Source organism: Folsomia candida, unplaced genomic scaffold (assembly GCF_002217175.1).
Source record: "Folsomia candida strain VU population unplaced genomic scaffold, ASM221717v1 Fcan01_Sc020, whole genome shotgun sequence".
NCBI lineage: Eukaryota > Metazoa > Arthropoda > Collembola > Entomobryomorpha > Isotomidae > Folsomia > Folsomia candida.
In genome coordinates, this window is record NW_019091212.1 from 2,841,748 (window position 1) to 2,869,683 (window position 27,936).

At 39.2% G+C, this 27,936-nt stretch overlaps 3 protein-coding genes across 5 annotated transcripts in view; 2 read left to right on the forward strand and 1 right to left on the reverse strand.

Moving 5' to 3' along the window:
• Positions 1–3,662: 3,662 nt before the first annotated feature.
• LOC110857966 (synaptojanin-1) lies at positions 3,663–10,576 on the forward strand. Of its 2 annotated transcripts, XM_035858601.1 has the most exons (21): positions 3,663–3,968; positions 4,058–4,230; positions 4,324–4,413; positions 4,794–4,808; positions 4,922–5,064; positions 5,132–5,253; positions 5,333–5,497; positions 5,615–5,759; positions 5,829–6,002; positions 6,096–6,259; positions 6,505–6,586; positions 6,680–6,832; positions 6,925–7,081; positions 7,152–7,334; positions 7,422–7,530; positions 7,618–7,951; positions 8,027–8,339; positions 8,407–8,765; positions 8,840–9,005; positions 9,076–9,239; positions 9,330–10,576. In XM_035858601.1, exons 2-21 carry the CDS (start codon positions 4,107–4,109, stop codon positions 9,774–9,776), a joined length of 3,609 nt encoding a protein of 1,202 aa, XP_035714494.1. In that variant the 5' UTR covers positions 3,663–3,968; positions 4,058–4,106; the 3' UTR covers positions 9,777–10,576. The 2 variants fall into 2 exon arrangements, with proteins under 2 accessions (XP_035714494.1, XP_021962271.1); XM_022106579.2 differs by lacking the exon at positions 4,794–4,808.
• On the reverse strand, positions 10,572–12,996 carry LOC110857967. The gene is made up of 7 exons (XM_022106580.2): positions 12,885–12,996; positions 12,526–12,728; positions 12,231–12,440; positions 11,918–12,113; positions 11,266–11,846; positions 10,950–11,182; positions 10,572–10,883 (listed from the first exon to the last, which is right to left on the reverse strand). The coding sequence occupies exons 2-7, from the start codon at positions 12,723–12,725 to the stop codon at positions 10,834–10,836; spliced, it is 1,470 nt and encodes a 489-aa protein (XP_021962272.1). The 5' UTR covers positions 12,726–12,728; positions 12,885–12,996; the 3' UTR covers positions 10,572–10,833.
• Positions 12,997–21,677: 8,681 nt separating this feature from the next.
• Positions 21,678–27,936, forward strand: part of LOC110857956 (protein slit) — a 53,117-nt gene continuing 46,858 nt past the window's right edge. For both annotated transcript variants that reach the window (XM_022106566.2, XM_035858406.1), the window contains exons 1-2: positions 21,678–22,370; positions 27,291–27,362. In XM_022106566.2, the coding sequence (XP_021962258.1) occupies positions 22,069–22,370; positions 27,291–27,362 (374 nt within the window). In that variant the 5' untranslated portion in view covers positions 21,678–22,068. The remainder of the gene's footprint in view (positions 22,371–27,290; positions 27,363–27,936) is intronic.

Consider the following 27,936-nt stretch of genomic DNA (forward strand, 5'->3'; position numbering starts at 1 on the left):
GGCGATTTAGATAAACTAAGTTTGCTTATCTGAAAAATTGATAAGTCTGTAGGTAAGCCCTATAGCGTTAATTTTTGAGTGAATATCACCATTATAAATTCAGAAAAGCTTAATTTTAACAATTAGATCGATTTGAGGCTACTTTAATAACTTTATTCTTTATCATTATTTTTATGGGTAGTATTTCACAAGCAGCCATACTATGTATGTATGTATGTTACGGCTCTTGCAAAATAAGCCCCTCCCTCAGAAACTTTGACCCCAAATTTCTCGTGGTACCATCGATTCCCTTCGGGCAACAAAAGCTGAAAATGTAGCTCTTCCCAAGGAGAAAAATCTGGCATCGGGTTGTCCGAAGTAAATGGGTGGTACCATGCGTTTTTTAAGGATTTCTGTGTACGTAAAAAAACCGCCAATTTTCGAATTTTGAAACTCTTGATGCATTAAAATGTTCGTATTTCAAGGGGAAGTCAAATTGCAAATGCAAGTATAGGTCTAACTCTTATTCTACACGATGTACATTGACTTTCTCATTTTTCCGAACTTTGTTCCTTTATTTTTATAGGGGGTGTGGTTGCACAGAATTCAAAAAATGTTGTGGTACATTTGTCCTTGTACCCACAATTGCATTTACAATTAATTTTATTTGATTCAATGAAATCGATGCGAAAAGCTATGGAACGTATCCGTCATTTTATCTCTACAACTACTACTGCTGCTAATAGCTACTACCTCTAGGGTACAAGTATTATTGTACATAGGAAAGTTGACAAAGATAAGATGGCTATATGAGGATAGGCTATGTGAGTGGATAATGTGGACCCTTGTTTTTCTGTATTGCGTTAAAAAAAGTGAAACATCACCACCACCTCCTCCTCCTCGAGAGTACTTGTTGCTAAATATACATAAACTATCTTATAAATTATAATATACATACATACATATATATGCCATGAAGCTATCACTATATTAGAGATAAGGAGATGCATTTTTATATAAAACAAGAAGTACTTGCTCCGCTCCTGTGTCTTACAAGAATATGCTATAGCTAGCTCATCATCATCACCACCATAATAATCAATTCAAATTCACTTGGTGCGTTTCGTCCACATAAATTATATTTGAACATTGCATTAGGTTTTGAAAGAAAAACACTTGTTCAACTCTATTTTTTGGATAATCAGGAAAATTATGTGATTTATAAATTGGTACGAAACGTTGGTGATTTAAGAAAGAAAGTAATGTTGACCCCACAACAGATAAATAGCTTCACAGAGTTGCTAGTCCTATTATCAGTTCATACATAATATACGCATATATAGTAAAGTATATTCTATATGAACCACGTTATGCATTATATGGATAAGTAAATCAAGTGTAAACGGAGTACCTACTGAGAGAATGTGATTGTATAGTCAACTTCTGAAATGTTGCCAAAAATAGCGGATCATCGCACATCTTTCCTTTCCTCTTCTTTTTCTTATGCAAAAAATCAAAAGATGGTCAAGCACGCACTGTTTTTGCAGTAATTTTAATTTTTTGTTGGCATCATGGAGGGAGGAATGTAAATACAAAAATATGTCGAAGGGAAAAAGGTAGCTAAAGGAAGGAGGAGGAGATAGATATGCACACATCCTGTAACAAGAATGGTGTTTTGGCAACTTAAAGTACAACTTGTAACCTCTATGGTCTGCTATGCGTTTAAAAAAAGCCACAAGCTTATCAGCTTTAATTATTAACTTGTGTATGCAGATTTGTCCCATCCGTGTCCCAAAATGAACTGTATTTGACTTTACGGAGAAACTGCAAATTGATACAAATAATATATATGAGCCAAACTAGTTCTAGGTTTGGACCCTTAAAAATTGTTAAGTGTTGTTGTTGTTGTTGGTACTATATAACGTACAATTAGTTGTTTTTGGAACTTGGAAATCCATTATTCTTAGAAATGGTTCAGTTTTACATATTCTCGAGAATTGTATATTTTTGACAAATAATCAGTTATCGAAGCGAGAAAGGGTATACTTACTGAATTAATACATACATTGTCTTCTTTTCCTTCCTCTCTAATTCGATCATCATCCATGCTAAGAAATATAGTTTGATTAATTTTTAAAAAAGAGTAAAATTTGAAAGCTGATCATTATACGGGATGCACGCATGTACATATTACTTAGTGCCAATGTTGATCATTGGAGCTTAATTGTAATTTTCTGAAATGTTGTATGCTGGAATATGTATATGTGGTTAGGTGGATGAGGCTATGTATCCGCTATTTTAATAGCATTAGCAAGTATATATTTAATTCATGACTTAACGGGTTATCTCACCATTGAAGTAATATTTCAGGTTTCACGATATGAACTTATTTTTCGCTTCATTCGTAATTCATTCATATGCAATCTTAAATAAATATTGTTTTTCTTTTAACCAAAAAAGGACAAAATTTGACAACAATTTTACTCAGAACCTTTTCCCTTACATTTTCAAACGATTGGGTAAATGCTGTAGGATTTTATTATTACCTCTTAAATATTGAATCACATAAAATATTGTTTTGTACGACCGATACCATTGTAATTTTATGCTTGCATACATAGTTCAATTCTGTTTTCTCTTTGTCCTTCTTCTGCTTCTTGGTGGTGTTGATTTTCGATGATAATCTAGGATGCTGACTAATTTAGAGAGTCCATGCCACCCACACCTTCACAAATGCGTTAAGGTTATAAGGTGATCATGGCTTCCACACTAATGATTGTGTTCATGTTCGTTTGATGATGATGTGATGAAACAAAACGATGATATGCATATAGTGACATAGGTAGAATACACATATTAGAGTACAACAATTATCAAATGTTATATAATTTGTCTATTATTATTATTATTATTATTATTCTAAAAGTAATTTTATAATTCACACGACTCCGTGGGTTTTCTGACTTTGTTCAATTTTACAAAAACTATGAAATGTATGTAAACGTAGGTTCTTCGAAATCATCACATTCATCCATGAATTATTTGGTTTGTTTGTTTACACCACACCCTCATCATCATTCATTTCATTCATCAACGTAATATGACTACTCGCTCACATTATTTTTAGCTCGTGTTGTTGCTAGTAATAAAGGAAAAATGAAGTGTTAAAAAAAAGAGAAACTTAACGTACATTTCCGACGAAGCAAGGATAATGACGAGAGAAATTATAAAAATCGTAAAATTACAATCTATTTGTTACTTTAATCAGTGAATAATTTATTTGTTGAAAGAAAAACCTGTTAATTAATTATTATTACTTACTCGCAAGCGTTTGATTTTGAAATAAAGTTTACTATGTTCCTACAATTCGTGGTGGGTGGATAGGTGGGAGGTCATCTCATTTATTTATTGCATTGATGCGAATGTCATGTCAATCAATCTAGAGAAAGTGGCTTTTGACATAATATTCCTTTCTGTTGGGCTCAGTTTGACTCCAGAGTTCTGCTGTCAGAGAGAAAGCACATTAGGTGGGAGTAGGCCATGCCATCCGTGGAGAACGTGGGAGAAAGTGGCTCAGCTCAGAAACGACCTCGCTCGGCACGGCCAAGGAGAAAGCTGTGTGCCTCACATCTTTTAAGTGCAGGTTGGCAGATCGAGTCCAACCTGCACTCGATCTGCCAGTGGTGGTGGGTCTACTTTTTGTATTTCTTTTGATCATCCCATCCCATCACGCTCTTCATTCAGTCACATATTAACAACAGTCTCCTTTAACACACACTTTTCAACTGCCACTTTCTCCCACTGCCATTTACTCTAAATGTCTTTGGCATTAAATTCTCATTAAATTCTTATCGTGACAACTTTCTACAGAAGGGTGGGGTGAGGTGTTGGGGAAGGGTGGGGGTAGTAGAAGAAGGGGGTGTTCCCGACGCACCAATTGGACTTTACGATACAACAAAAGTTATCTGTCTAAAGAAGAAGAATTAAAGGTAGGCGGAGTTCAATTGTTTTAACTGACAGGTTTAGTTAAGAATAAAGAAAGACGGGATTAATTGGGCTGTTGGTTAATGTCTTGCAGAGGAACTGGGTGTAACAACAATTTGGGACAATTATAATACATACTTATCATGGCGTTGGGAAAACCCTTTCGTGTCGCGAGTTTACAAGCTCCGCATAAATTCAGTATCATTCTTCGTCATCGGAATAAGGATGACGCCCTCCTTTTCGAGTCCAATGCTGTGGCACAGTTGTGTAAGTGCAATAGCATTAAATGCGATTTTAGGTTGTTATTATTAAATTGTTGTTAATCGTCGATGCTAATTATTATTGTTTAATGAATTTCAGCTGCCCCCGAGGTTGCTGTGATTAGGAAAAGTTACACAGAAATTATCGAGTCGTATTATGGATGTCTTGGTGTTCTCCAGTTTTTTCCAGGTAAGATTATTAACGAGCGGAACAAAGCGAAGCGCATTTATTGTGATCGTTTTGTCTGTCCGTTAGCAAGATAACTCTCGAACGCCTCAACATATTTAACCGCAGTCTTAGCCATCATGTTTCTAATTTTATGAAATCGGTCGAAACGTCATCCTAGCAAATCATGCACGCTTCAATGCACTCCGTTTCTACGAGTTTATTGTATTTGTTGGTTGAGTTTATTTATATTACTAATTAACATATTATGCAGTATGCACTCGTTAACGGTCAAAACTATTAGGATGTTATGAACCTATGAATTATAATCTCATCTCCTGCCACATGAATAAAACTTATAACCTTGTAAATTTCTTGTTTTTTCTGCCGCTTTCATTAATCAGGTCCTAATTGTAAAGGTAACAAAAACTGTATAGTGACTTCCATATGAATTCTTTGCGTTGAGACTGTTTAATTGTAGATATTGATGTGGATTTAATTTCCGAGTAATAATGAAATCTGTCATTTCCAGAGGACGAGCCTTTACTTTACCTGGTGCTGGTCAGTGGATGCGTATCTGTCGGGAAGATATTAGATTCTGAAATATATCGAATTACACAAACTACTTTTATCAATTTACGAGGTCCTTTCCCTGAGGATGAACGAGTAACCGAGGTATGTAATATATTCGAAGTTATATGCACGGACGATAATTTAAACTTTGACCATATTCTTTGTACAGATCAAGAAAGTTCTTAATGCTGGGACATTTTATTTTTCATGGTCTGCTGGAGAATCTTTGGATCTAACCTTATGCGAACAACGTCGCGCACACGCGAAGGATATAGATAATCGATTCTTTTGGTAATTTAACTATATATATATATCAATATATCCATTTTCCAGAAATTGTATATAAAAAACGTTAAATTTGCATATGTAGGAATCGGACTATGTTTCTGCACTTTCTTCGCTATGGGATTGACTGCAACGAATGGCTACTAAAGATGACGTGTGGATCTGTAGAAATTAAAACAGTTTACGCTGGTGCTAAAAATGTGAAATCTGCAGTAATATCGAGACTCAGTTGTGAACGGGCTGGAACCAGGTTAGTTAATTATATAGTTCTAACTACATATGCACCTGTTAATTCCAGATGTCTTTGTTCGTACTAAGCTCAAATTTGAGTAATTAGTAATGCAATTTTTGTTGGTTTATTCAATAGGTTTAACGTTAGGGGAACAAATGATGATGGGCATGTCGCAAATTTCGTTGAAACGGAACAGATAATGTGCACTGATCACGATACGGTAGCGTTTATTCAGACGAGGGGTTCAGTTCCACTGTTTTGGGAACAGCCTGGAGTACAGGTATGATGGAAATAATGCAAAGGACATACTGAAATTTGAAATCAATGTTAATGATGTATGTTAATTTAGGTGGGTTCTCACAAAGTACGACTATCAAGGGGTCCGGAAGCTGCTTGTTCTGCATTGGCGAAACATTTACAAATGCTGAAAGATCGATATGGGAAGCAGGCAATTGTAAATTTGTTGGGGACAAATATGGTGGGGTCAAAGGAGGGAGAAGCGATGCTGTCATCTTTATTTCATGTATTTACATACATAAATACAAGCAACAATAACACGAATGCCAATTTTTCGTTATTGCAAATAATTTATATTTTTTTAAATTTCCGTATTTAGTCTCAGCACACCAACGATCCAAATCACAACGATATTGCTCACGTGCTCTTTGACTATCACCAAGAAGTTCGTGGAACGAGAGGGCTTGACCGACTGGATGTTCAAATTGCTCGCTACATTTCAGAATTTGGTTTTTATCATGTTAAAGATGGACAAATACAGAGGTACATTAAATCAATTCCTTGCTAAACATTAATAATTGACTTACCTATAGTATATATTAGTTCATGGTTGGTAGGTACGTTTATTAAGTTCGATTAATGTGGCCATGGCCTTTACAATCAATTATATATGAGAACCATTTAAAATGGTTTAAACGTATATATAAATATTGGTAGGTATCTTGATACTAGTTTAGCCTATTTAGGTAGGTAAGCTTATAGTATTAGTAATTAATTTTATTTTGCAGACAACAATCAGGAACGATCAGGACGAACTGTTTAGACTGCTTGGATAGAACCAATTGCGTTCAAACATTCATCGGATTAAAGGTAATTGAATTAGTTTGAAGATTATAAAACAACTTTAAGCAAGTGTTTAATTAAATAAGTGTACAATTAATTATCTAATATTTAATCTCCTAGGTACTTGAGAATCAACTCAGAGAAATCGGGTTGATACAAACGTACACTCGCTTTGAAGAAGTTTTTCGACAAATGTGGATTAATAATGGAAACGAAGTGTCGAAAATTTACGCTGGCACGGGAGCAATACAAGGAGGTTCTGTTCAAGCAAAGGTATATATTTAATTGGTTTGCTAATTCATTTAATGCTTAATTTATGAAGATGAAATAGCTCTGGTCAATGTTTTTGTATTGCTTTATAACAGTTAATGGATGGTGCTAGATCGGCAGCTAGAACGATACAAAATAATTTATTGGATCAAAGCAAACAGGAAGCCATTGATGTACTGTTATTAGGTCATACGTTCAATACAGAAGTAACCAGTTATGCTCGATCTCTATTGCCAGCTCATTATCTGCACGGTATGAATAAATTAGTTGGAAAGTAGAATAATGTGATAACAATCATGTAATTTGAATTTCTGTTATACAGCCCCGCCCACAATACTCCGCCAAATGGTTAAACGCTGGGAAGACTACACAACTCCAAAAAGTTTACGTGTCGTTGTTGGAACGTACAATGTCAATGGTGGCAAGCACTTTCGGTCCGTAGTCTACAAGGATTTGTCTTTGTCCGATTGGTTACTTGATGCGGCCAAAATCGGTCGCTCTTCATGTACGTCGATGAGATTCTGAATTGATTAGATAAATTTTTATTTGAGCCAGTCGTAAATATATCTGATTTATTTCTTTATTTCTTTAGCCTTGGTATCTTTTGAAGAAGAAGAGGACACTGGACGTCCTGCAGACATTTACGCTGTAGGTTTTCAAGAAATTGTCGATTTGAATGCAAGCAACATCATGGCAGCAAGGCAATTATAAAAACATTAATAACAGTTGACATTGTATCGACACAGCCCTAAAATAGGACTATATTATTGTTTCATGCTAAATTATAGCACTGAAAATCAAAAGGCTTGGGCAGAAGAACTTGGAAAAATACTGAATCGCGACCGAGGCTACGTTTTACTCACTTCTCTCCAACTCGTTGGAGTTTGTCTGTTTATTTTTACTCGTCCAGAACTCCTCCCTCACATTAAGGATGTTGCAACGGACTCGGTGAAAACAGGACTGGGTGGTGCGGCTGGCAACAAGGGTGGCGTTGCTATTAGATGTGTTGTTTATAGTACCTCGATCTGTTTCGTGTGTTCTCATTTCGCTGCTGGACAGTCACAAGTCAAAGAAAGATGCGACGACTTTGCCGAAATTAGTCGAAGAATATTATTCCCAATGGTGAGCAGATGTCAATTTTACCTGTTATATATATGCAATGATAAAAATGATTTTAAGTAATTTAACTATTTATAGGGCCGAACGTTGGACTCTCACGATTACATATTTTGGTGTGGAGATTTCAACTTTCGAATCGATATCGATCGTGAGGAAGTCAAAGATTTGATTAGAAGACAGGAATGGCCACTTCTCCTGAGAGGTGATCAGTTAACTGTGGAACGTGAAAAGGACAATGTGTTTGAAGGCTTCAATGAGGGCGAGATCAACTTTGCTCCCACCTACAAGTACGACCTCTTTTCTGAAGATTACGATACGAGTGAAAAGTGTCGAATTCCTGCATGGACGGATAGAGTTTTATGGAAACGCAACATGCCGCTATCCGATATGAGTAAGACCTTTTTTACGAGTAATTTATATTGTTAAATTTAATGCAAGGATTCTTTTAATGTGTTTAGCACCACCCCATGATTGGGACGCCGGACGATGCTCCTACTACGGACGAGCGGAGCTCAAACAAAGCGATCACAGGCCCGTTGTAGCCGTGATTGAAATAGATGCATTTGCAGTGGATGAACGGAATCGAGATAGAATATTCAAAGATGTCATCAAACAACTGGGTCCGGCAGATGCTACCGTTATCCTCACTGCTGACGACCCTGCAGCGTTCGAGTCCGACGATAGTGACCAGATAATACTGAATGAACTCAGTTGTTGCGGGGACATTATTCTTGTTCGTCACTTGGGGACAGAATTGTGGATAACCTTCAAAGATGGAGTTTCTGCACTTGCAGCCATCCAATTAGAAACCATTCAGGTCTTGGGATTTGTTTTAATGATATGATAATCACATTAATCACTTACTTATTTCACTTTTGTGTGCAACTTTAGGTTGGGGATTATATTGTTCGAATCAATTTAAAAACTCGAGATTGGGACAATCATTTGGAAAAGGAAATGGCTCTCTGCGTCAATAATTGCCTCCCTTTGCTCCCTGGTCAAAATAACAACACAATCAAAGGAGTTAGCAGCTACACAAATCTCATGCATGTTCCTGGTATACTCACATCGCACAAATCATCCACATCATAATAAGATATTTTAACATGTGTAATTTTTGTTTACAGAGGAGCCTTTACGCCGCGTGAGTTCGGAATCCATGTTAGGAGAGGCTCCCAACAAAGTCAAAGTTCCACCACGACCGGCTCAACCAGGGCGACCCGTCCCTCCACCTGGACGCCCCCCACCTCCAAGATCACCTCAACCTGAACGGAAGGTGATGATGCCAGAGGTAAGGACAAGGAGAAAGTTACTCAAGTATTAGTTTGTAGTTAACATTATAAACATACATATTAACTTTCACATATATTTCCCATTTTAGACGGATGCTAAAGTCAGCAAATCAGTCGAAGTATCTCCAAAGCAGTCCCCAATAACAGAAATATTTCAAACATCCTCCTTTCAGAGTCAGCAATCTTCGGCACCACCTCTACCCCCAAAAGCAGACTCTCCAATTTTAGAACAACAAGTCCCTCCCATCCCAAAGCGAGCCAACTCAGTCGAATCTCCCAAGAAAGATATTCGTCCTGTAATACCTCCAGCAGTCTCAAACTACGATCCATGGGAGTCGCATCAAACAGTCCTCGCACAACAACCAGTCGCGCCCGTTGTGAGCAATCCAACAAATCTTCCTCCCATCCCTGCGCGACAAGTTGGATCCAAGCCACCTCCTGGGGCTCTACCCCCAATCCCTGCGCGGTCAGGCGGCGGTCAGGTACCCCCAGTGCCAGCCCGTGGGGCTCCTGCCATCCCACCTAGGAAAACGTAGTCTCATGCAAATAATATGAAGTGATTAACTTCTTATTGTTAATCTAATCCAATATGCATATTAACTCACAAGTAACTAAGCTTCAGTTAATAAGCTTGAGTTGCCCAGTCACTTTTTGTACCTTGATTTTATTCAGAACGGTCGGTTCTTGTACTTTTTTAAACCTTAGCTCTTGATGATGATGGAACTCAGACGGCAGTAATGACTATTATTATTTTCTTTCACTCGCCTTATTTATTCTTGTTTGTATCTCGACTTTTGACAACTAATTTACTTGTGTATTAATTAAGGTTGGTCAGATCAATAAGTATATAAGATTTTTAGTGTCTGCACATTTGATTTGTTACGACTTATTAAAAAATAAGTCAAATTATGGAAGAAACTAAAGATGTATTTTTATCATGCATGGGAAACTTAACTTTAAGAGTGATCATCTAGTAGAAATTAGTACAGAATTGCATTCCAAATAAGTAAGAAAAAGAAGCCATGTAAGTATTTCTGGAAGGAATTAAGTCATCAAACTCGTAACAAGTAGTTTAAAATTAGTTTAGATTATCAAAAGAGTAACAAAACAAAATATATATATTGCGAGCACGCACCGCACTCTGCTAATATGGATACTTATAACTAAATCTCTAGTCTACAGAATGATGAAATTATAATGATGATAATATTATTTTATCTGTAATATAGTCGATATTCTACAATCAGTTCATTCCAAAAAGCCAGTGATACTAAGATTGAAAAAGAGAGAAATAAGAAAATCGAAATAAATCCACTATACATATACGTGACTTGGACTTGGCAGTTAACAAACTTTAACATTTTTATTTATTATAATTACCAAACAATGAGGTACAAAAAATAATCCAATTTCATTATATTGTACAGTGTTGCATACTAATTACTATTATATTTGTTATTATTACTCGTAGTAGTATTCATAATAATGTTAATTATAGATGACATTGATAACAATTGAATGCACCTATCACACAGAAAATTTAGATATCACATTGGAAATGAGATTAGTTTGACGTTCGGCAGCATAAATTTCCTACTTTGACATGTCCGACCCGAAAGGTATTCCCTTCCACCAAGTTGGAACTAAAAATAATTTCAACATGTAAAATGATATTTCTCTTAAAAGTCGTTTGTGCTATAGACACTTACGTCTTAAATCCAATGAAAAACTTGAATCTTCTTCAGCTGCATCAGATGGCGGATCAGATGAAGAAGTACTTTGTCGCCGAGCACCTTCGACGGTAAATAAATTGTTCTCTGACGGATCCTCGCCAGCATGTGGCATCTTTAGCGGGCAGCATTGGTCCATCCATATGTTGGTTAACAACGTTAAACTCTCCACATGCGATGCCTCCATTTTCTGGCTGAGAACTTTAATCACCCTAATCATAACAAAGAATTTCAACGTTATTAAAAGTGAATACTTCATTTTAACAGTCGAATTGGGTCAAGTAAATATACTTACTTTGGAAATACCAACTTCGAGAACTTATTTGGGTTCGAAACAATAATCTTCAAGAGCTCCTCATACGCATTGGTGTAAAGTTTTCCATTAGCTTCTAAACCATCCATGAGTGATTCAATCCACTTCGCTCCCAGTTCCTGCACATGCTCATCAGGACCGAGGTGAGACGTTCCAAGTTTGAGCAATATATTGCAAACTCCCTTACTCTGCAATAGGACCTTCGTAATTGGCTTCCAAATGTTATCCAGCTGGAGGAACAAATCGTCCTCACAAGTGCTCTTAAGATCAGCGCAAAACTCGGGGGACGGGATCATGGCATTGACCAACAGTGGATACACGTCATTCCAATTTTGGCGCATCCTTGACACAATTTTGTCTTTCAGTTCCGATACAGCTTTGTAAGTGTTTGTGCTACGATGCCTATTCAGACAGTCCAATATCGCAGGATCATCAATGTTGAAGGTTCCTCGCATTTCGTAAAGCCTTGCGGCGACGAAAGCAGACAAAATATCACTATCTGACATTTCCTTTTCTTCTGGTTCGTCGGCCCGTATAATATTCGATGCAGACCAAACATCGGTCTGCAAATGAGAGGGTTTACGTCGTATTATCAATTATATGTATCCAAAGTATATATGTATATCAAGTTTACCTTTAACCAGCGCATCATGAACTCTCCGGCTGCTCGTAATACGTCCAAACTGGGGACTTTGACCCCATGAATGACTTCATTTCTTAGAGTAACAATCCAATCCGGCATGCCGACTGATGCAGTGAGTTCCTTGGTTGGCATCGAAGTCGTTTCGCCCATCGCAGTGGCTGCCGTATGTCCAGCATTGTTGAGAAATCTATCGCCACAAAAAGATACACATTCATACATTTTATATATATAGTGTATGAATATGAATATATACTTGCATTTAGCAGAATACTTGGTTATGTTGATATAATTTGTTATTACGTACCTTATCAATGCCAAACTATACAGGGATCGAATAACGTCAAGGTTACACTCTTCATTTAATTCATCCCTGACCTTAGCCTGAAGGAGGAACAAGGTCGCCTCCGCCCACAGTGGAAGATTTGGAACACGACTTTGCCAAATTTGCAATTTTCTTATCGCTTCCAACCATCTGCCAGCACGCAATAATCCACACACCCGGACCCATTCTTCCCTACTCGGTCAATGACCCATTAACATTAGTATTATGCACACCTTAGAATACATGTATAAAATAAATAACTAGCTTATTTCCTTACATAAATGTCCATGGAACAATGTTCAGCGCTGTATTTGGAGTGGAGGGAGACGTGCCCAATGGGGATGTCTCATATCGAGGGGGGGTCAGCATCTCGATGTAGGGATTCACAAAGGGTTTGGAGACTCCCTTGATGAACGGCAAGTTGTTATGCGAGTTTTTCGGGCGATTGTTCTCCGGAGTGCTTGGATTCCTATCCATTTTCTACTTTTATCTCAAAGATAAGTATGGGAATTTGAAATTGTGGGGTTAAATTGACCTAAACTTTCGACTAGGAAATTAATTGGCAGAGGAGCAGAAAAAGGACAAGTGTCGAGCAGGACGGAGTGGAGGAGACTGACTGAAGAGAAGCAGACTGACCTGTGGAGAAGACCGATCTGACTGAAAGAGAAAACGAGTGACCTGTCTGAGGATGAGACTGGTCCTCTCGTCGCGAGTTCATTCACGTGCAGCAGGTAGCGCGCCCCGTGGCTGGTGGGCGAGTTGAGAAGATGGAGATGTGCTTCACATGCTGAGTTTTCATCTCAAAAAATTTTCATCTGAAAACTCTTTGAAGGTTAAAAATTTTGGAATGAGTAAAAATTCACTATGTTGGAGTTAAAGCAAGTTCAACCGAACGGACAATTAGCTGGATGGATGGCAGCTATTAACAAAAATATAAATGATTTATAGTACAATTAATGGTAGTAAGCGACACCACTCATTTATTGAAAGTCTTGTAATTTTCGCATTTGGCGACATCCAAATTCTGTAGATAACTCGTCAGACCCAGGGCATCCAATTTTTAACATGGTAGAATTAGCGTAACGTATTACAAAATTTATAGACAGCATTTTATTAATATTTGACAAATTATCTTGCTCATCAGATAACCATCAAATTTTTATTCATAAATGCCTACGTTTGAAAGGGTGTATTTATTGTAAAATAAATATAATTAAGTTTCCTTCTAAGGATAAATTCGCAATGAAATGCATAGTATATACATAGGAAGTATAATTAAGTAGACTCATCTAATAAGCCTTCACCTACAAAGTAAGAACTAGACAACCATATTAGAATCCAATTGCGAGATGGACAACTTTTTTCACACTTTATTTGACACTATTTCTAAAAGATTTCAAGATATTTCTCTCACTCGGACGTGGTTCTCATTGATGCAGTTGAGCCTCAAGTCTCAAGGACCTTTGACTTTTCACTGAATCGTGACATTATTGGGTTGATGGTGTGGAACAATGATAAAGAATCAAAACTGGGGAGCATTAAAGGAGTATTTGATCGTTATCCCATAATTTCAAGCAATATGCTGCTGTTCTAATAGTCGCCACTGTTGCTCAAGCGAGACAGACACAACTGTTATAAATGGGGAGAAAGAAAGGAAGAATCGCTTGTAAAAATGTGCTACTCTGGCGTTATACATATTTTCTCCTCGGACCCTCTTTTTCCCAACTCGACGGGGGTTTGGGAATTTGGATGTGGAAATCTTCAGTCTTTCACTGCTTTCTCTTGCTACATACATGGTTTTGAGTATCTTTTCCACCACCAATACCATCCATCTCTGAGAAGGTCCATCGAGCTATTCATACCCACCCGACCAACAATCATCCATCCAAATGGTGAGTCAGTCCAGTGACTTGAGATTTCGTTTTCTTGAGACTTTCCTCCTCTTGGTCTTAAATGCACTCCTTCTCCTCTGCTTCCTCTTATCATTATACCCGCAAACAAAGTGCAGAGAGATTTGGACGGGGATGAGATTTTGGGATGGCAAACTGAACTGAAATCATTTAGGAGAAAGCACGACATCCAGCAGCCAGTTATTAGGAGGAAGAGGAAAAAGGCTCGTGAGAGACCCTTTATCAACATTTATTCTTTTTCATTTCACTTGAATTCGCCTCCTCTGTGCAGAGATATGTATGTGGCAAGCTCCCGATCCCGGCACAAGAAGTTGGTCGGATGTTGGCTCCAGATCCAATGTCGCAATTCAATAGATCATTACGAAACCACACCGAAAGCTATAAAATATTTCATGGGTGTTGCCAGTATGTCCGAGTCAGATGCGGGTGATATAACGGGGGGAAAGTAATAATAGAAATTATGGACTTCTTCTTTCTCTCCCAAGAGTCAGTAATACATTTGGTCGTGGTGGTGGTAGATTATCTGAGCGTTTCTTATTTAATATTTGAAAAATCTTTTGTGTGTGATCTTGCGAAATAATACTTAAACTTTGTTGATCTTGGTGTAAAATTATCCGACCCGATAGTCATGCATGCCATGCAACAAATGAACATGGATATATCCTCTCAAATAGTTTACATACACTTGTGAGGTCAACATTTATGTAGAGAAAAAATCGGAAAAAGCAGCAGAGGAATGTTAAATGGAAATTCGAGAGAGAAAGTTGGAGTGAGCAGAAGATGTACTTCGCTTGCCAGAAACCACACCAAGGGTGGTTTTTCTGGACGATGTATAACATTTACGTTGCATAAAGGCGAGAGTGGAGGAGGGAGTGGTGGAAGCATTTCATTTTTGCAGTGATGCCACCATTCCTTGATGCAATACCATCGCCAGTAAGTAAGCAGTAGCATTTAGTTTGGTTTTCAGATGAAGCTCGTTCGAGCGTGTTTAAGAAAGGAAATGATGCGAGAACAAGACTGAAAATTGAATTTGAGAATGCCTTGAAGCTCTGCTTTTTCAAAATCACTTCCTCGTCGTCTCCTTGTCGTGAGGGTGAGTCTGAGAATCCCTCCAATATTTGCTTGTCCTCGCCAATCCATATACATACAAACGTACATACAACAATACCCCCAAATAAAATAATTCTTTGTTCAACAAACTTTATTTATTTCGAGACTTGTTTCACTCACAATTCTCCAACGCCACGAACGCCTGGTTTCCAGCCACTGAGCGTATTATGGGCTTATGCAAGGTATCGAGACTCGATTTCACAGCACGAATCCATTATACGGCTCGTGACATGGCGTTGTTGTTGCAAACGTCTTGCTATTCAAAATTTCTTTTCTCAGTAACTTCCGAACCCTTTCGTAGTGGATTTTCCTCGCACCTTGGCCACAAGAGTCTTGGGCTTCCAAGTGGACAGAAATTTGTTGTAGTTTTCAAAACTCTTACAAAACTCAATTACTTTTTGCTATGTCCTTTTAACCTCCGTGTAGCCATAACTTTCTAAAATAAACATTCAACTATTAGTAAATAACGGGACAAGATGTGCAATTCGCGTGAAGAGCTACTCGAAATATTCTAATTTTTTAAATTGCCCCATGCACTCTAATGACAAAAATGGCTCTTACTCACAATCAACGGTCAATTTCACTTTCCAATCAAAACGAGCGAACAATCAACAATCTATAAGTTAGCACAATGTGGATTACGGATTAGACAAACTGTTATACCAATATTGTATATCAGTCATTGGAACATGTAACGTTAAGACGAGCTTAACATCCATATCGCTGATTGCAATTTTACCATTTCCTCCTGACATTCATCACCACAAGCGAATGTATGAAAAAGTTGGCAAGTCATCATCATCCTCAAGTCAACAATGGTATCATAATCATACGACGTCCACATAAAGGCATCGATAGTTTGCCCACATCTCTCATAAAGATAATTACATATTCTCGGATTCGTTTCGTTTAATCAAAGCGAGCACTTTGCCTGCATTGTTGGACATGATTGATTGAGTAAATTAGATTTTATATATGAAATTGAATCTCCTTTAGATTTTGTTTGGTATTACTTAACAGTTCTCACGAAGTCAGCGGGAAGGCTGCGTATTATATGCGTGCATACATATGTACATACACAAGTACGTTCATCGAGCCTCCTTACTGACCCAACTGCTGTTGTCCAATTTAAAAATCCAATTGATTTGTTGCCTTGTAACTCTTTTGAGACTCATTCTCAGTTCATGGAATGACAATTTGAGCAACCAACGTAAAAGTCGTCTAACCATAGCTTCGTTGTTGCCAGGACCAGGCAGGACTGATGCGCGTTTGTGATGCTTCAATGACCAATCAACATGTAAATGAGGGTCATTGTTAGACAACAATGGGAAATATCTTTCTACAAGCACTGCCTCGTCGTTTGTTCAATTCAATCTCATTTCACTTAACATTTTTTTCAATTTTCAAATTTGAAGCCAGAAACTTGAGAAATGGTCCTTAAATTAAGGCCTCACATCCATCCGCAGAATGGCAGAATGTAATACATATTTTATTTTGTAGCCAGCGCATTGCATATCTTTTGATGAATTTTTGCGTTTATGGCGTTTTTTGCCCGTTTGACAGAGCACATTTGTAGGTGATGGACTGGAAAAGACAATATATTCTGGCACAATGCTAAATATTCGTGCAAAGGAGAGCAGCACATTCATATAATTGACAGGAGTAAAATGTGTGTCATGTTATTTCTACTTTCGGAGATGTCATATTCCACACACTGCAGAGTAACGTGAGATTCGCTGGTTTTCCTCTTGATTCTCAACTTGAACCTCTATCACGAGAGATAAAATCTGTAAGAAAATGGGATTTTATCTGATACGACAGCCCAAAAGCACAAAAATTTGAAGGAGGATCAACTCCAAGATAAAAAACAAAGTATAAAACATAAGACAGACGACGAGACAGAGTTTTGGATGGACGAATATAATCATAATGTGCATCCATGCACGAGTAAAGTTGACAACTTATGCATGTATATTCGTATGTGCACGTACATAGGTGTGTTGTGTAACATTTTGTACTCGTAATAAGCCAGGAAAGATGCACGTTAATAAATATCTTTACGGAAATATGTGTACATATACGAGTTCCAAATATGATAAAGATTTATTTCATCCGTATTTTGAAAGTTCTTTTCTCATCCTTGCTTTTCCTTGCCTGGCTGAGCTGGCTGAACCCATTAGTGTACAGACATGCATTTACTTACTTATTCTATTCATTACGAAATTGAAATCTAAAACCGACCAAATTCGTCCCGAGAATAAACACGCCATGTTTAAATTTAAGCTTAAATTTCTTTGAATTCTCTTTAGTATAAAAGTTGAGCAGGCATTTATGTATTCCTTTCGTTCCTTGTTGGTCATAGAATTATTATTGGTTGCGTGTTTGTATGTTAGCCAATTGTATAATAAAAAAGTGGTCGTCGTCGTCGTCGTCGTCGTCCTTTCTTCTCTATAATTCTTGTGTCCACTCTGAAACACAGTCTCATGCTCATCTACTCCTACTTCCAGATATGTGCGTCGACTAGTTGTTCTAATCCAGCAAAGTTTCTTTCTTCTTCTTCTCCTTCTCCTCAAGTAGTTTGAGACACAGTCGTCAGTCATGAATAGAACAAAGAGACCTTTTCCATGCAGGTCGGACACTGCACTTTAACCGTGTCCCCTGCTGCTAAAGCATCACAGAAACAACAGTTAAGAGTTAAGGATTATGTATTTGAGGAATGGGAAAGGGAAAGCGTTCAACAACAGCAGAATGTGCGTCTCCTCCCCTTTTGCCCTCAACACAAAACCACCACCATCACCACCGTCCCGCATATTTACATGCATGCATTTGGAAAAAGAAAGAATTACTTTTCCGAAATATTTACACCCAAGAAAATCAAATGCACCCAACTTTGTCTAACCAAACTAACGAAGTATTAAAGGATTTATTTATATTCGGCTCAAGGATGAACTTGGATCTGGTCAAGTTTATGTAGAAGCAAAGGACAAAATCAGTTAGGAAGTAAAAATTTACGGAATCGTGTAACCAATTTGTGCCTAAATTCGAGTAGTGGGATGGAACGTGGCATGGTATGCATCATTTGAGCCAAAATCCTACTACACTACTTTTAGAGTGAAATGAACCAATTTTCACAATTGCTATACACTTTGCTGTGCATTTACAAAACTCCTCGCCTCGAGTTAGCAACCACTCAATTGAACTACAATAAATATTAGTCATTCTTCTGAGCCAGTGGGCTTGTTCTTTCCTTCTCACAAAGAGCTACTTTTCTATGTATGAAGACGGCCTCGGAATCCGAGTTGTTTTTAAACCACCGTGTTTATTATTATTACACTCATTAGTAATAAACAGGGCTTTGCCACATTGATGAGCACTACACCTTGGAATTTTATCCGATCGGATGATATCAGAAGGGTGTTGAATTATTCCTCGTAGCCGTATCACATTTCAAACATTGATTAAACCCCTCAGTGAATTGTTTCGATTTCTTGACTGGTATATATTTATACCGTCGTACATAGCTTAATTTTCCTCTTCCAGACGAGTCTCTTCTTCTCCAGCCAATTAGTCATGTACATCGTTTTAAGAGTCACTACTCGCGTCTCACTCGCAACAGCAATTTGATACGAGAACACCACCACTTTTTTTCACAAGGAAATGCATCTCAGTCTCAACTCTGGATGGATGAGTTCAATTAATGTTCAATCAAAGTCCGTATCATAATTTAACCAGGAGTAGGCTAGACTCCAGAGAGCCAGCAGCACCACCGCCCCGCATCGCGCGTATGCCTGCCTGCCTGCCTGCGACCTTTGACGACGATGGGAAAATTATACAGAATGGAAATGGAAACATGAGATTGGCCTCTGAGCAACAAATACGGCGAAGAAGAAACCCTCCATCGCTATCCCGGTGGTAGGGCAGGCAGAGGCGAGTTCGTAATACCTGGAAACATTGCGACTACACGATGACGACGACGACGACGACGACGACTGGAAAAGGAATCCAGAAGAGAAACAACGGAACAAATGTGGATAAGTTCTAACGTGCCCACACCATCATATCATTTCTCTCTCCCCAACAATTCCACGGTACAACTAACAAATAGTGGTAGCGAACCAGCCAGCCAACTGGTGTGCTCTCGTCTCTCTCTATCTCTTGGGATCCCACAGTCAGTTTTACCTCAGTCGCTCACAGAACCGCTTTCAAAGAGGAGCAGCGTCGTTTCTCTCCTTCTCGTCGAATAAGCTCGCTTTCGTACGTGTATGCACGGCATCATTTCACCGTGAAAAGTTGGCTCCGTGCGTTCTGCAAACTTGTTTCTGCTCAGTTTCAGTTTGGGAGAGAGAGAAATCAACTCATGGTAAATTTCAGTCTCGGAGAACTTGAGATATTTGTTATTCCACAGCGTTTGAGATCATTACTGTTGTTGTTGTGGAGGATATCGGATATTCGTCTTAATTGAGACTGTGTTGGTGGATCCACGTTCCTCAGGAATATTGTAAACTCTCTTTGCCAGAGTAATCATCAGGCGAGACTCAGTGTGAAACCACAAGTGTCGTTATATCAATATTTGATCTTTCTTAATGTGTGAGATTTGAAGAGGTGTCTCACTTATCGAGACAGACAGCCAGCCAGTGTGCATATGATTATTATTGCTTATTCTTATGCAACAGAGAGAGATCATTATCATTCTTCTTCTCGCGTAGAGAGATGGACAATCTGAAGAGTGAGGAGTGAGTGATTGTGTTGTTGGGACTTCTGAATTCGCTCGTGTCAACAGAGAGCAGAAAAAATACTCTTCTTCCGTGTGTGCTTTAAAGCTAAGCTTACTTACTATATTGTCAGCTACTTACTAACCGGGCTGAATTTAAGACTAGGAGCTGTTCTGCAGAAACATCTCACCTTAAGACAAAAAACCACTTAGGATTCGCATAGTTGGGAAGAGATCTCGTCGGAGAGGAGGAAAAGACGAGGGTGAAGGAAGGATTGTGAATATATGGGATTTGTGTAGAAATCTATTCATCAATCAATCCTTTGGTACCAACAAATACCTGTTTTCTCTCCAGTGGGAAGTAAGTTGAGAACACGAAGGAATGCCGAGAGACAAAAAAGGGCAACAATCAACAATACTTTGAATCATGATTTCATGGATAACGAGCATGAAATTTTGTGGGTCTTCTCTCTCCGAGGGATGCAACAACTACTAACTGAGAAGTCGGCCAAGGAACGACGAGGGTGTTGTTAGTGGATGGTATAGTTTCTCATGAAAACATAAAAACTGATCTCCTGCTGCCTTCCAAAGTGTTTTACACGATTGACAACTCTTGTTGAACTGATAGTTAATATATTTATACGATTTACAGCCTCATAAACAAGTATCAGTTTCTTGCCTCCTCCTTCAGGCAGGGAAATTCCTGCCTGTGGTTTGTTGTTTGTTGTGTGGTTTCCAGAAAAGAACGAGATCAACAACTCGTTTCTGGGGTAAATTGGGGCTGTTGATCAATCATGACCCTTCCTCACACAACGAGACGACGGATCAACCCGTCTCTCAGATTTGTTCTTCTCACTTTCTTGCAGACTTTCTGGTAAATTAAATTCCGTAGTGCCACTGAAACAATTTACTCGGTTTCAGAGAGTCAGCAAGTGGTTGGCAGTATTTTATTGGGACAAAGCAGCGTGAGAAAGTTACCGTCAATCTCAAGATGAACCGAGTTGGCTGGGCATGTGTGTACATTTGTAAGCACGGTACGAGTTGGAGAGGGGATAAGCTACGTATGTAATATGTGTAGTTGGAAACTACAATATATTTATACGACATGATAAAATGCATTAGGATGAGGAGATGATGAGGGCTTAGCAGTGCAAACAGTACTTGTCCCTCTCTCTGTATATCCGAGTGTACATATTTTTTTCAATCAGGATTCAGATAAGATATCAAGGAAAATTCTCTGCATATTTTTAACCAGAAAGAAACCAACTCGGAGGACCAAGTTAAATAAGACCAACACGTTTTGGACAATGTACATACACACACGGCTTTGCTGATAAACGTTGTACAACTCCAAGAGTGGGAGATTTGCTATATAGAAATCATGATGCTTCACTTATGCATAGAGATCATAATAAAATAATCATGTCTTGCTGCTCGTCACGAATGACCAGAATAATGTGCATGCAATTTACTTGGCAGCTATAAAATTCCCCAGCAAGAAAGTGGGGAATTTTTACCTCAATAATGAGAATATGATGATGATTGTGTGAACCGCAAGACGAAACGAGAGAGGGTTTCGTGCACAAACGCTGCGGGTTATCCGGAACACAACAAACAAACAAAACATATTATTTTATCTCTGGAGTGAGAGATAGAACGGAAACTGATACTAGTTGCTCATTCATATTCTATTATTATCTTTGGGTCCATTCCGGTTGTGGCGGTGTCATATGTACGATACTTGAGACTCATCTCTTACCATATGTAAACCTGCTCTCCGTTCCTCTGTGACTATTTCCTAACGGTGAGGAAGAATTGGACAGGAAGCAGGAAACGTGCAATGAGCAGGAGGTACGAGAGTGGACTGGATACGACGTGTTGTAGTAGTAGCAAGTCGCCGTGATTCGGCACTTGCGGATTTTATTCAGCCAAAGTGACCAGTGGTGGGCTAGAAGCAGGCAGCACAATTTGGGGAGCAACTCAAGAAGTGGACTACGACGCGGAAAACGACGACAGAAGAAGAATAGCCAACCCGACTCCTCGGTGGTGGCATTGTAAATACATTGTTGACAACTGGTGGGGGCTGAAGATGGGCGCGAGCTCATTAATCAACCCTTCCTCCGCTTCGTCACCCAGTCCTAGGATCATGGTCCTGATGGACACCCGAGGCCTGTCCACCCTCTACGCGGCGGACCGGATGTTGCGAAGTGTGCAGAAGATAACGATGGTGCTCTTGGTGGCAGTGCTGGTCTTTGTGACCTCGTCCGGACTGAACAACGAGATTCTGGGGAGCTGTCCCAAGGAGTGCCAATGTTACAACTTGCAAGTCGACTGTTCCGAGCGAGGGCTGAGCTCCGTCCCCAAAGGCATTCCACGCAACGTGGAGAAAATGTGAGTCATCTTCTCCTTTCACCATTTTCTCTCGTTTCTGCATGCATTCCTTCCCCTCCATGCACATTCATCCAAGAGGGACATTGATTCACTCTCTCCCTCTCATCTTCCCATCACAACCTTAATAAACTTAACTGCTCCAATAACTGCCACACACACCCCGGAGAAAGAGAGTATCAGTCACCCTCTTTCTCTCTTTCTACCGAACCCATTAATTTCCTCCGCTCTGTTTCATCCACCTAATCCCCATTCTTCTCCATTTATGCAACACATATCCATACACGGACCCATCGCGCTTTAATAGCGAAATGAGTACGGAGGAGGAGGAAGAAGTTGTAAAGAAATAACACCGCAATAATAATAATTTCCCTCGATCCGATTTCTCCCCATTTTCAACAAGCCAAACACTTTTACTTTTACACATTCACACCCATCGATCCAAACTCATTCACTTATTTGCCTGGTCTACATAAAATAGAGCAGGCAAAATTGCGTTGTTCAACATGCCGTTCTCACGCACTCACTCTACTTTTTCTTTCATCCGTTCATATCAACCCATTAAATGGCGTGCTTTGCAATCATTCGCCATATTGAGTGAGCCAGTTACGTACATGCACACGCTCCCAATTCCCAATTTACTTTTTCTTCCGCAACATCAACGAGTGGCCGACTCTCTTTTCTGTACCTCTAATGATAAGCCAACATACCATACGAGCGAACTAGGGACGAGGGCGGCTAATGAAGTAATGTCGCAATTTCTACTCGGATCATCCATTCTCTCATGAATTCCTCTGAACACTTGTCTACATTCCGATCCCCTATTTCTTTAATTACATTCGGGTGAGGCCACACGCCAGCCAGGCAGCAGTTTAAACAAACGGCTGCTGAAATGTAGAGCTCTTTCTCTCTGCGTGTGTGTATTCTTGTTGTACGGGCGAATTGTTTGAGTGGGGAGTACATAAGTACGTATATAAGTTGTGGAGGAATGTTTTATCAAATAGGGATCCAACTAATTTCTTGGCATCAGTACTTCTTCGCCAGATATCCCCAGCTTTCGCATCTCCCTTCATCACTGACGACTGGAGAAACGGTTCTTCTTCTTCTTCTTATCTAATCCGTAAATGCTGGGTTGATCTATTGGAGCAATTTAATTATACAGGGCTCGTAATTCCAATTGAAATACGAGTAGAAACAGAGAAGAAGTTTACCACCTTCTCACTCACTTTAATGCGTAACTCTCTTTCTCTCACCCATCAGCACCTGAGCTCCACTGGTTGAAATGGTGGTGGTGGTGGCGTGGTGCCCCAAATACGTAGGAGTTGCAGAGGAGAGTGAGAGATAGAAGTGTAAACTTGAGGAGAAAGTGGCATTGTTTGAGGAGGGAGGGGTGCGATGTCGTAATAGCTGAAGAAGTAAGTAGTAAAGTGGAGGAGCCAGGAGGAAGGACAATAGGAGTGCACAAACAGCACTTATTAGTCTGGGTGGCAAAGACAACAAATTGATAAGAGACAGAAGGGCACTGGAGACGGGAGATTGAGTGGATGGGAAATAAGATCACGAAAAAGGGATTTCATGTCACTCCTCGGGGAGGAGAAGAAGAGAACACTGGTTGAGTGAAAGCCTGATTTAAATTAGTTTTCCGTCTCAACCATTTCATTCATTGCTTTCTTAGTGAGACTTACTTTGCCGACGACGAGGTCCAATCACTTATTCCTTCAAAACCCGACTCGGCCAGCTAACGAGACGTTTCAACAACGTTTTAAGCCTTTAACTCGCTGCGTGAGGAACCAAGAAACATCAAATTACTTATGAAAGTAGTAGATATGTACGCTGACCTCGGTTTAATTTCGACAGAATATTAATGCATGCACACTGTGTACATATGCATACACGCTGAAAGCCAAAACCACAGGCCAGCCGAGTAGATAATATTCTGACGAACATTTTCAAGCCTTTCAAAGTTAACGGGGAATCTTACCTTATCAACTTTCATTTATTATGCCGTTTTGATATTAATCCCCGGGTTTAAAAAGGAACGGATTGCCAATTACTATCCATACCCAGATCATTCCGTAATAGCATGCCACATGGAAGAAACGTTAAAAATGGAAGAGTTTGTGTACTCTGCCTGGAAACTCCATGCACTATTGATGAAGTGTCCCATTAACTCGGCACGCTTTCTTCGCCGTCGTCCTCCTCGTCTTCTTGGGCCACACAGCGAGGCGCACAGACTTTTGCAAACTTTTCTTAAGCTAGACAAGCAAAAATAGAGAGGTTGCCAGGTTGGGTCGACATTGTTGCTCTATTCGAGAGTAGTTGAAGGTAGTTGTAGTTTGGCTCCTCAAGACATTAGCAGAACCCCGTCCTCTCCTCCGTTGTCCTTTTCCCCCATAAAGCAGCAAACTGTTTTGGGACCTTTCGTGCCGAAGCAGAGTAAAATGTGAAAGTAGTCTCTTTTAGGAGAAATAAACTTGAATAGCTTCAGAGTTAGCTCCACATCTGAACCACCGCCGCCATGCCATCGTATCATCAATGGATTACTTTCTTAATGCACTTTGAGCACCAAACACACAACACACACCGCTCCCGCTCCTGCAGCTATCATCAATATGCCAACGTGCGCCCAAAACCGAACCCTTTGTCCCGAAAAGCATGTGAGGAAACACCTCGGCATTCGTGTCATGAATTGGCAAGCGATGTGGCGCACAATAAAGCATTCATTTATTTCCCCTATTCTCATTACCAGCCACCTTTTTACACATTATGTCTCGCTGACTTTTCTCCTCAGGTCAAGTCGAGTCAAATTCGTGGTGTTGATTTAGAGCAAACAGAAGGCTCTTTCACACCACGGGTTAACTAGCGAGCAGAATTGTGATGATGATGACGATTTGTCAAACCGCAGTGTGTATGTACTAGTCGTAAGTATTTCGACAGTTTGTAGCAGGGTCGGATCAATACGAGACAGAGGAACGCTGTAAAATTTGTAACGAGGATTGATCGTTTTATACTCCTACTAATTTTTGAATGGACGATACAAGTTTAATAAAAATTTACAAGTTTTTGGGTTTGGCAATTTTTACGCACATTACTTAATTCCAGTGTCGTGCCTGATTTTTTGACTGATTGAGCCCTATAATAAAAGAATGAAAACATAAAGTAGTTGGCAAAACATTTAAACAGCGAGGATATAGAAACTTGTTCAATCAAGAAGAAGAAATTACGACGAGTAACAGGTTTTCATAATAGAATCTGGCAGAATTTGATGAGTCTCATTGTTCACGACTTTTTTGGAAGTAATAGCACGATAGACAGGCAATAAGTAACTTGGAACTCGCATCATCAATTGATTTTATTCACCATTCGAGTTAACAACTGGTTATGGTATAACTTATACAAATAATACCAACTATTTACATGTGCTCATTACACCACGGAGTGAAACTCGATAAGCAACAAGGTAGCGTCGTGAGGGGTTTGATGGCAGTATTGATTTATGGAAAAAATACTCACTCTCGCCGTAACTTACACATGTACAGAGCTTATTCTTGATTATAATTGCTAAGCGTTTTCCACCAACAGCAGCAATTCATCAGGTAAATTTAAGTTTCGAAGAATGTACTGAAATTGGGTGGTAAATGGTGATAAGGATTTGGTTGGAGGGATAACGGATTCCAGGCTCAACAACAGTTTATTAACGTGCCTCTTGGCATCTTGGGGATGTTTCCTCGGTTGTTACCGGCCGAAAATGGATGGATAGATCCAGTCGTCAAGTTCAAGTTTGACTCAAATGCTTGAAATTACGTCGTCGTTTCTCCAGAATTTAATAAGGCGAGCATCGTCGTCAACTCGAGAGAGGTAGACTAATAACATCAACAACAACATCTTTACGACCCTGCTGGAATTTATAAGACATTTTGTCTTCTAAGTATCCGAAGGTCCAATATTTCTGTCGAGTCATTTACAAAACTCGGCTCAAGGTGATTGAATTGCACCGCATGAGATCACTCCTCCAACTTCCATCACTGCACTTGATAATTGCATGAATTTTTGATGCTGTCCTGTTATTTTGTTCATAATTGATTGAGCGAGAAGACGACGGAGATTAAGTTGGTGGTGGTAATTGCAAATTTCACACACTATTAAGGGCAAAACTTTAAAGATGAAACATTGCTATATACGAACTAAAGTGGGCATCATCATAAAAAGGCTGTCGTTTCTTCCTCCTACTTACTTAAGTGAGAACGAGTGGATAAATGAATTTGGTCCCGTCTGCCCCTGTGAATTGTGATGGTTGATGGGCCAGAGATAATAAAATACGATAAAATATGGGCAACAACCAAAGAGACACTGCCAAGTTGTTGACAAGCTTCATTGCCCCCTCTTCCTTATTAATGCGGCTAATTGCTTGGGGTGGTTATGGAAGTTTTTGTATGTACATGCTTCGTCGTGGCCCAAACCAAGTTCATATTGAGAAAGAACCGTTGTCGTTGCGGGTTTGCGTTTATGGTTTCCAGAAGAAGGGAAGGAACAATATCCACTAGTTTCCAACCTGTCAATCAAAAACCTGAATTTGAAAGGAAATTGGAGGCTGACGATGATGACGAGTGTCGTCATAAAATTAACCCGAAGTGCGGTGACCACACCACCATCAGCATGACGGTGGTCTGGCAAGTAAAGTAATAATTTGACACGATGGTCACATTCTTAAACTGACAGGCATTTTTTCTGTGTTACCTGAGAACGATGTCAAAGCTGTAAAAAACCACATTCTCTCAATGTCCCAGCATACATACAAATACATAAATGGGACCCACACTCTACACAATCTGCATCTAAATTGCGCACCCAAAGTCTAAAAACTTAATCCAACTCGTTTGATTAAAGTATCTCATAAATTTGTATTTTTTATTCATTTTTTAGAGAACTTCAAGGAAATAACCTGACCATGATTCGCCTCTCGGATTTCGCCGGACTTGGATCATTGCGAGTAATGTAAGTATTTAGCAGTGGACTTATTTACTTTGTGTGTAATACATTTGTACGTTGTCAAACGAGCAGTCAGTGCAATTTTCTCTTGTTCTTTGTTGTTGTTGTGCGAGTAAGTAGATGGAATTTTATTGTCTGCCAAGGTTCGTATGATTCTCTAATCTCGTCATTACTATGCACGCAGTTAGATATTTATGAAGAAATGACGAGTTTTCCAAGCTGAAAGGTTTTACTTTTAGTCAGCCAGCGTCACAATTACATATTACATAAGTCGAGGATATTTTAGGCATATTTGCATACATTAGGGCACACCAGTTGTTCGTCCTGTTAATGTGGTGTGACAATGTGAAAGGAATAAAGAGCGGAGGAGTAAAGCTGGGGGAGCCTCGTCTTCTCTGCTGCTTTGAAATATTCAATTTAAAGTTGGGCGACATTTATTTCGTACAAGTTACAACAAATTGTGCGAGAGTGCTGCTGCTGCTTCTTTTGAATGAAAAGATTTGTGTGATTCGATGCAGCACTGCTAAGTAGATGGACTGCTCCAGATAGACAGATAAATGGTACTTACACTCGTAGTTAC

Bases quoted from the DNA above. Each gene is read 5' to 3' on its own strand.
- LOC110857966 (XM_035858601.1), top strand. From the start codon at position 4,107: ATGGCGTTGGGAAAACCCTTTCGTGTCGCGAGTTTACAAGCTCCGCAT. The intron at 6,833-6,924 runs GTATATATTTAA...GCTTTATAACAG, and splicing joins GAGGTTCTGTTCAAGCAAAG to TTAATGGATGGTGCTAGATC. The intron at 8,340-8,406 runs GTAAGACCTTTT...TAATGTGTTTAG, and splicing joins CATGCCGCTATCCGATATGA to CACCACCCCATGATTGGGAC.
- LOC110857967 (XM_022106580.2), bottom strand. From the start codon at position 12,725: ATGGATAGGAATCCAAGCACTCCGGAGAACAATCGCCCGAAAAACTCG. The intron at 12,114-12,230 runs GTACGTAATAAC...TTGTGGCGATAG, and splicing joins TATAGTTTGGCATTGATAAG to ATTTCTCAACAATGCTGGAC. The intron at 10,884-10,949 runs GTAAGTGTCTAT...AATTATTTTTAG, and splicing joins TTTTTCATTGGATTTAAGAC to TTCCAACTTGGTGGAAGGGA.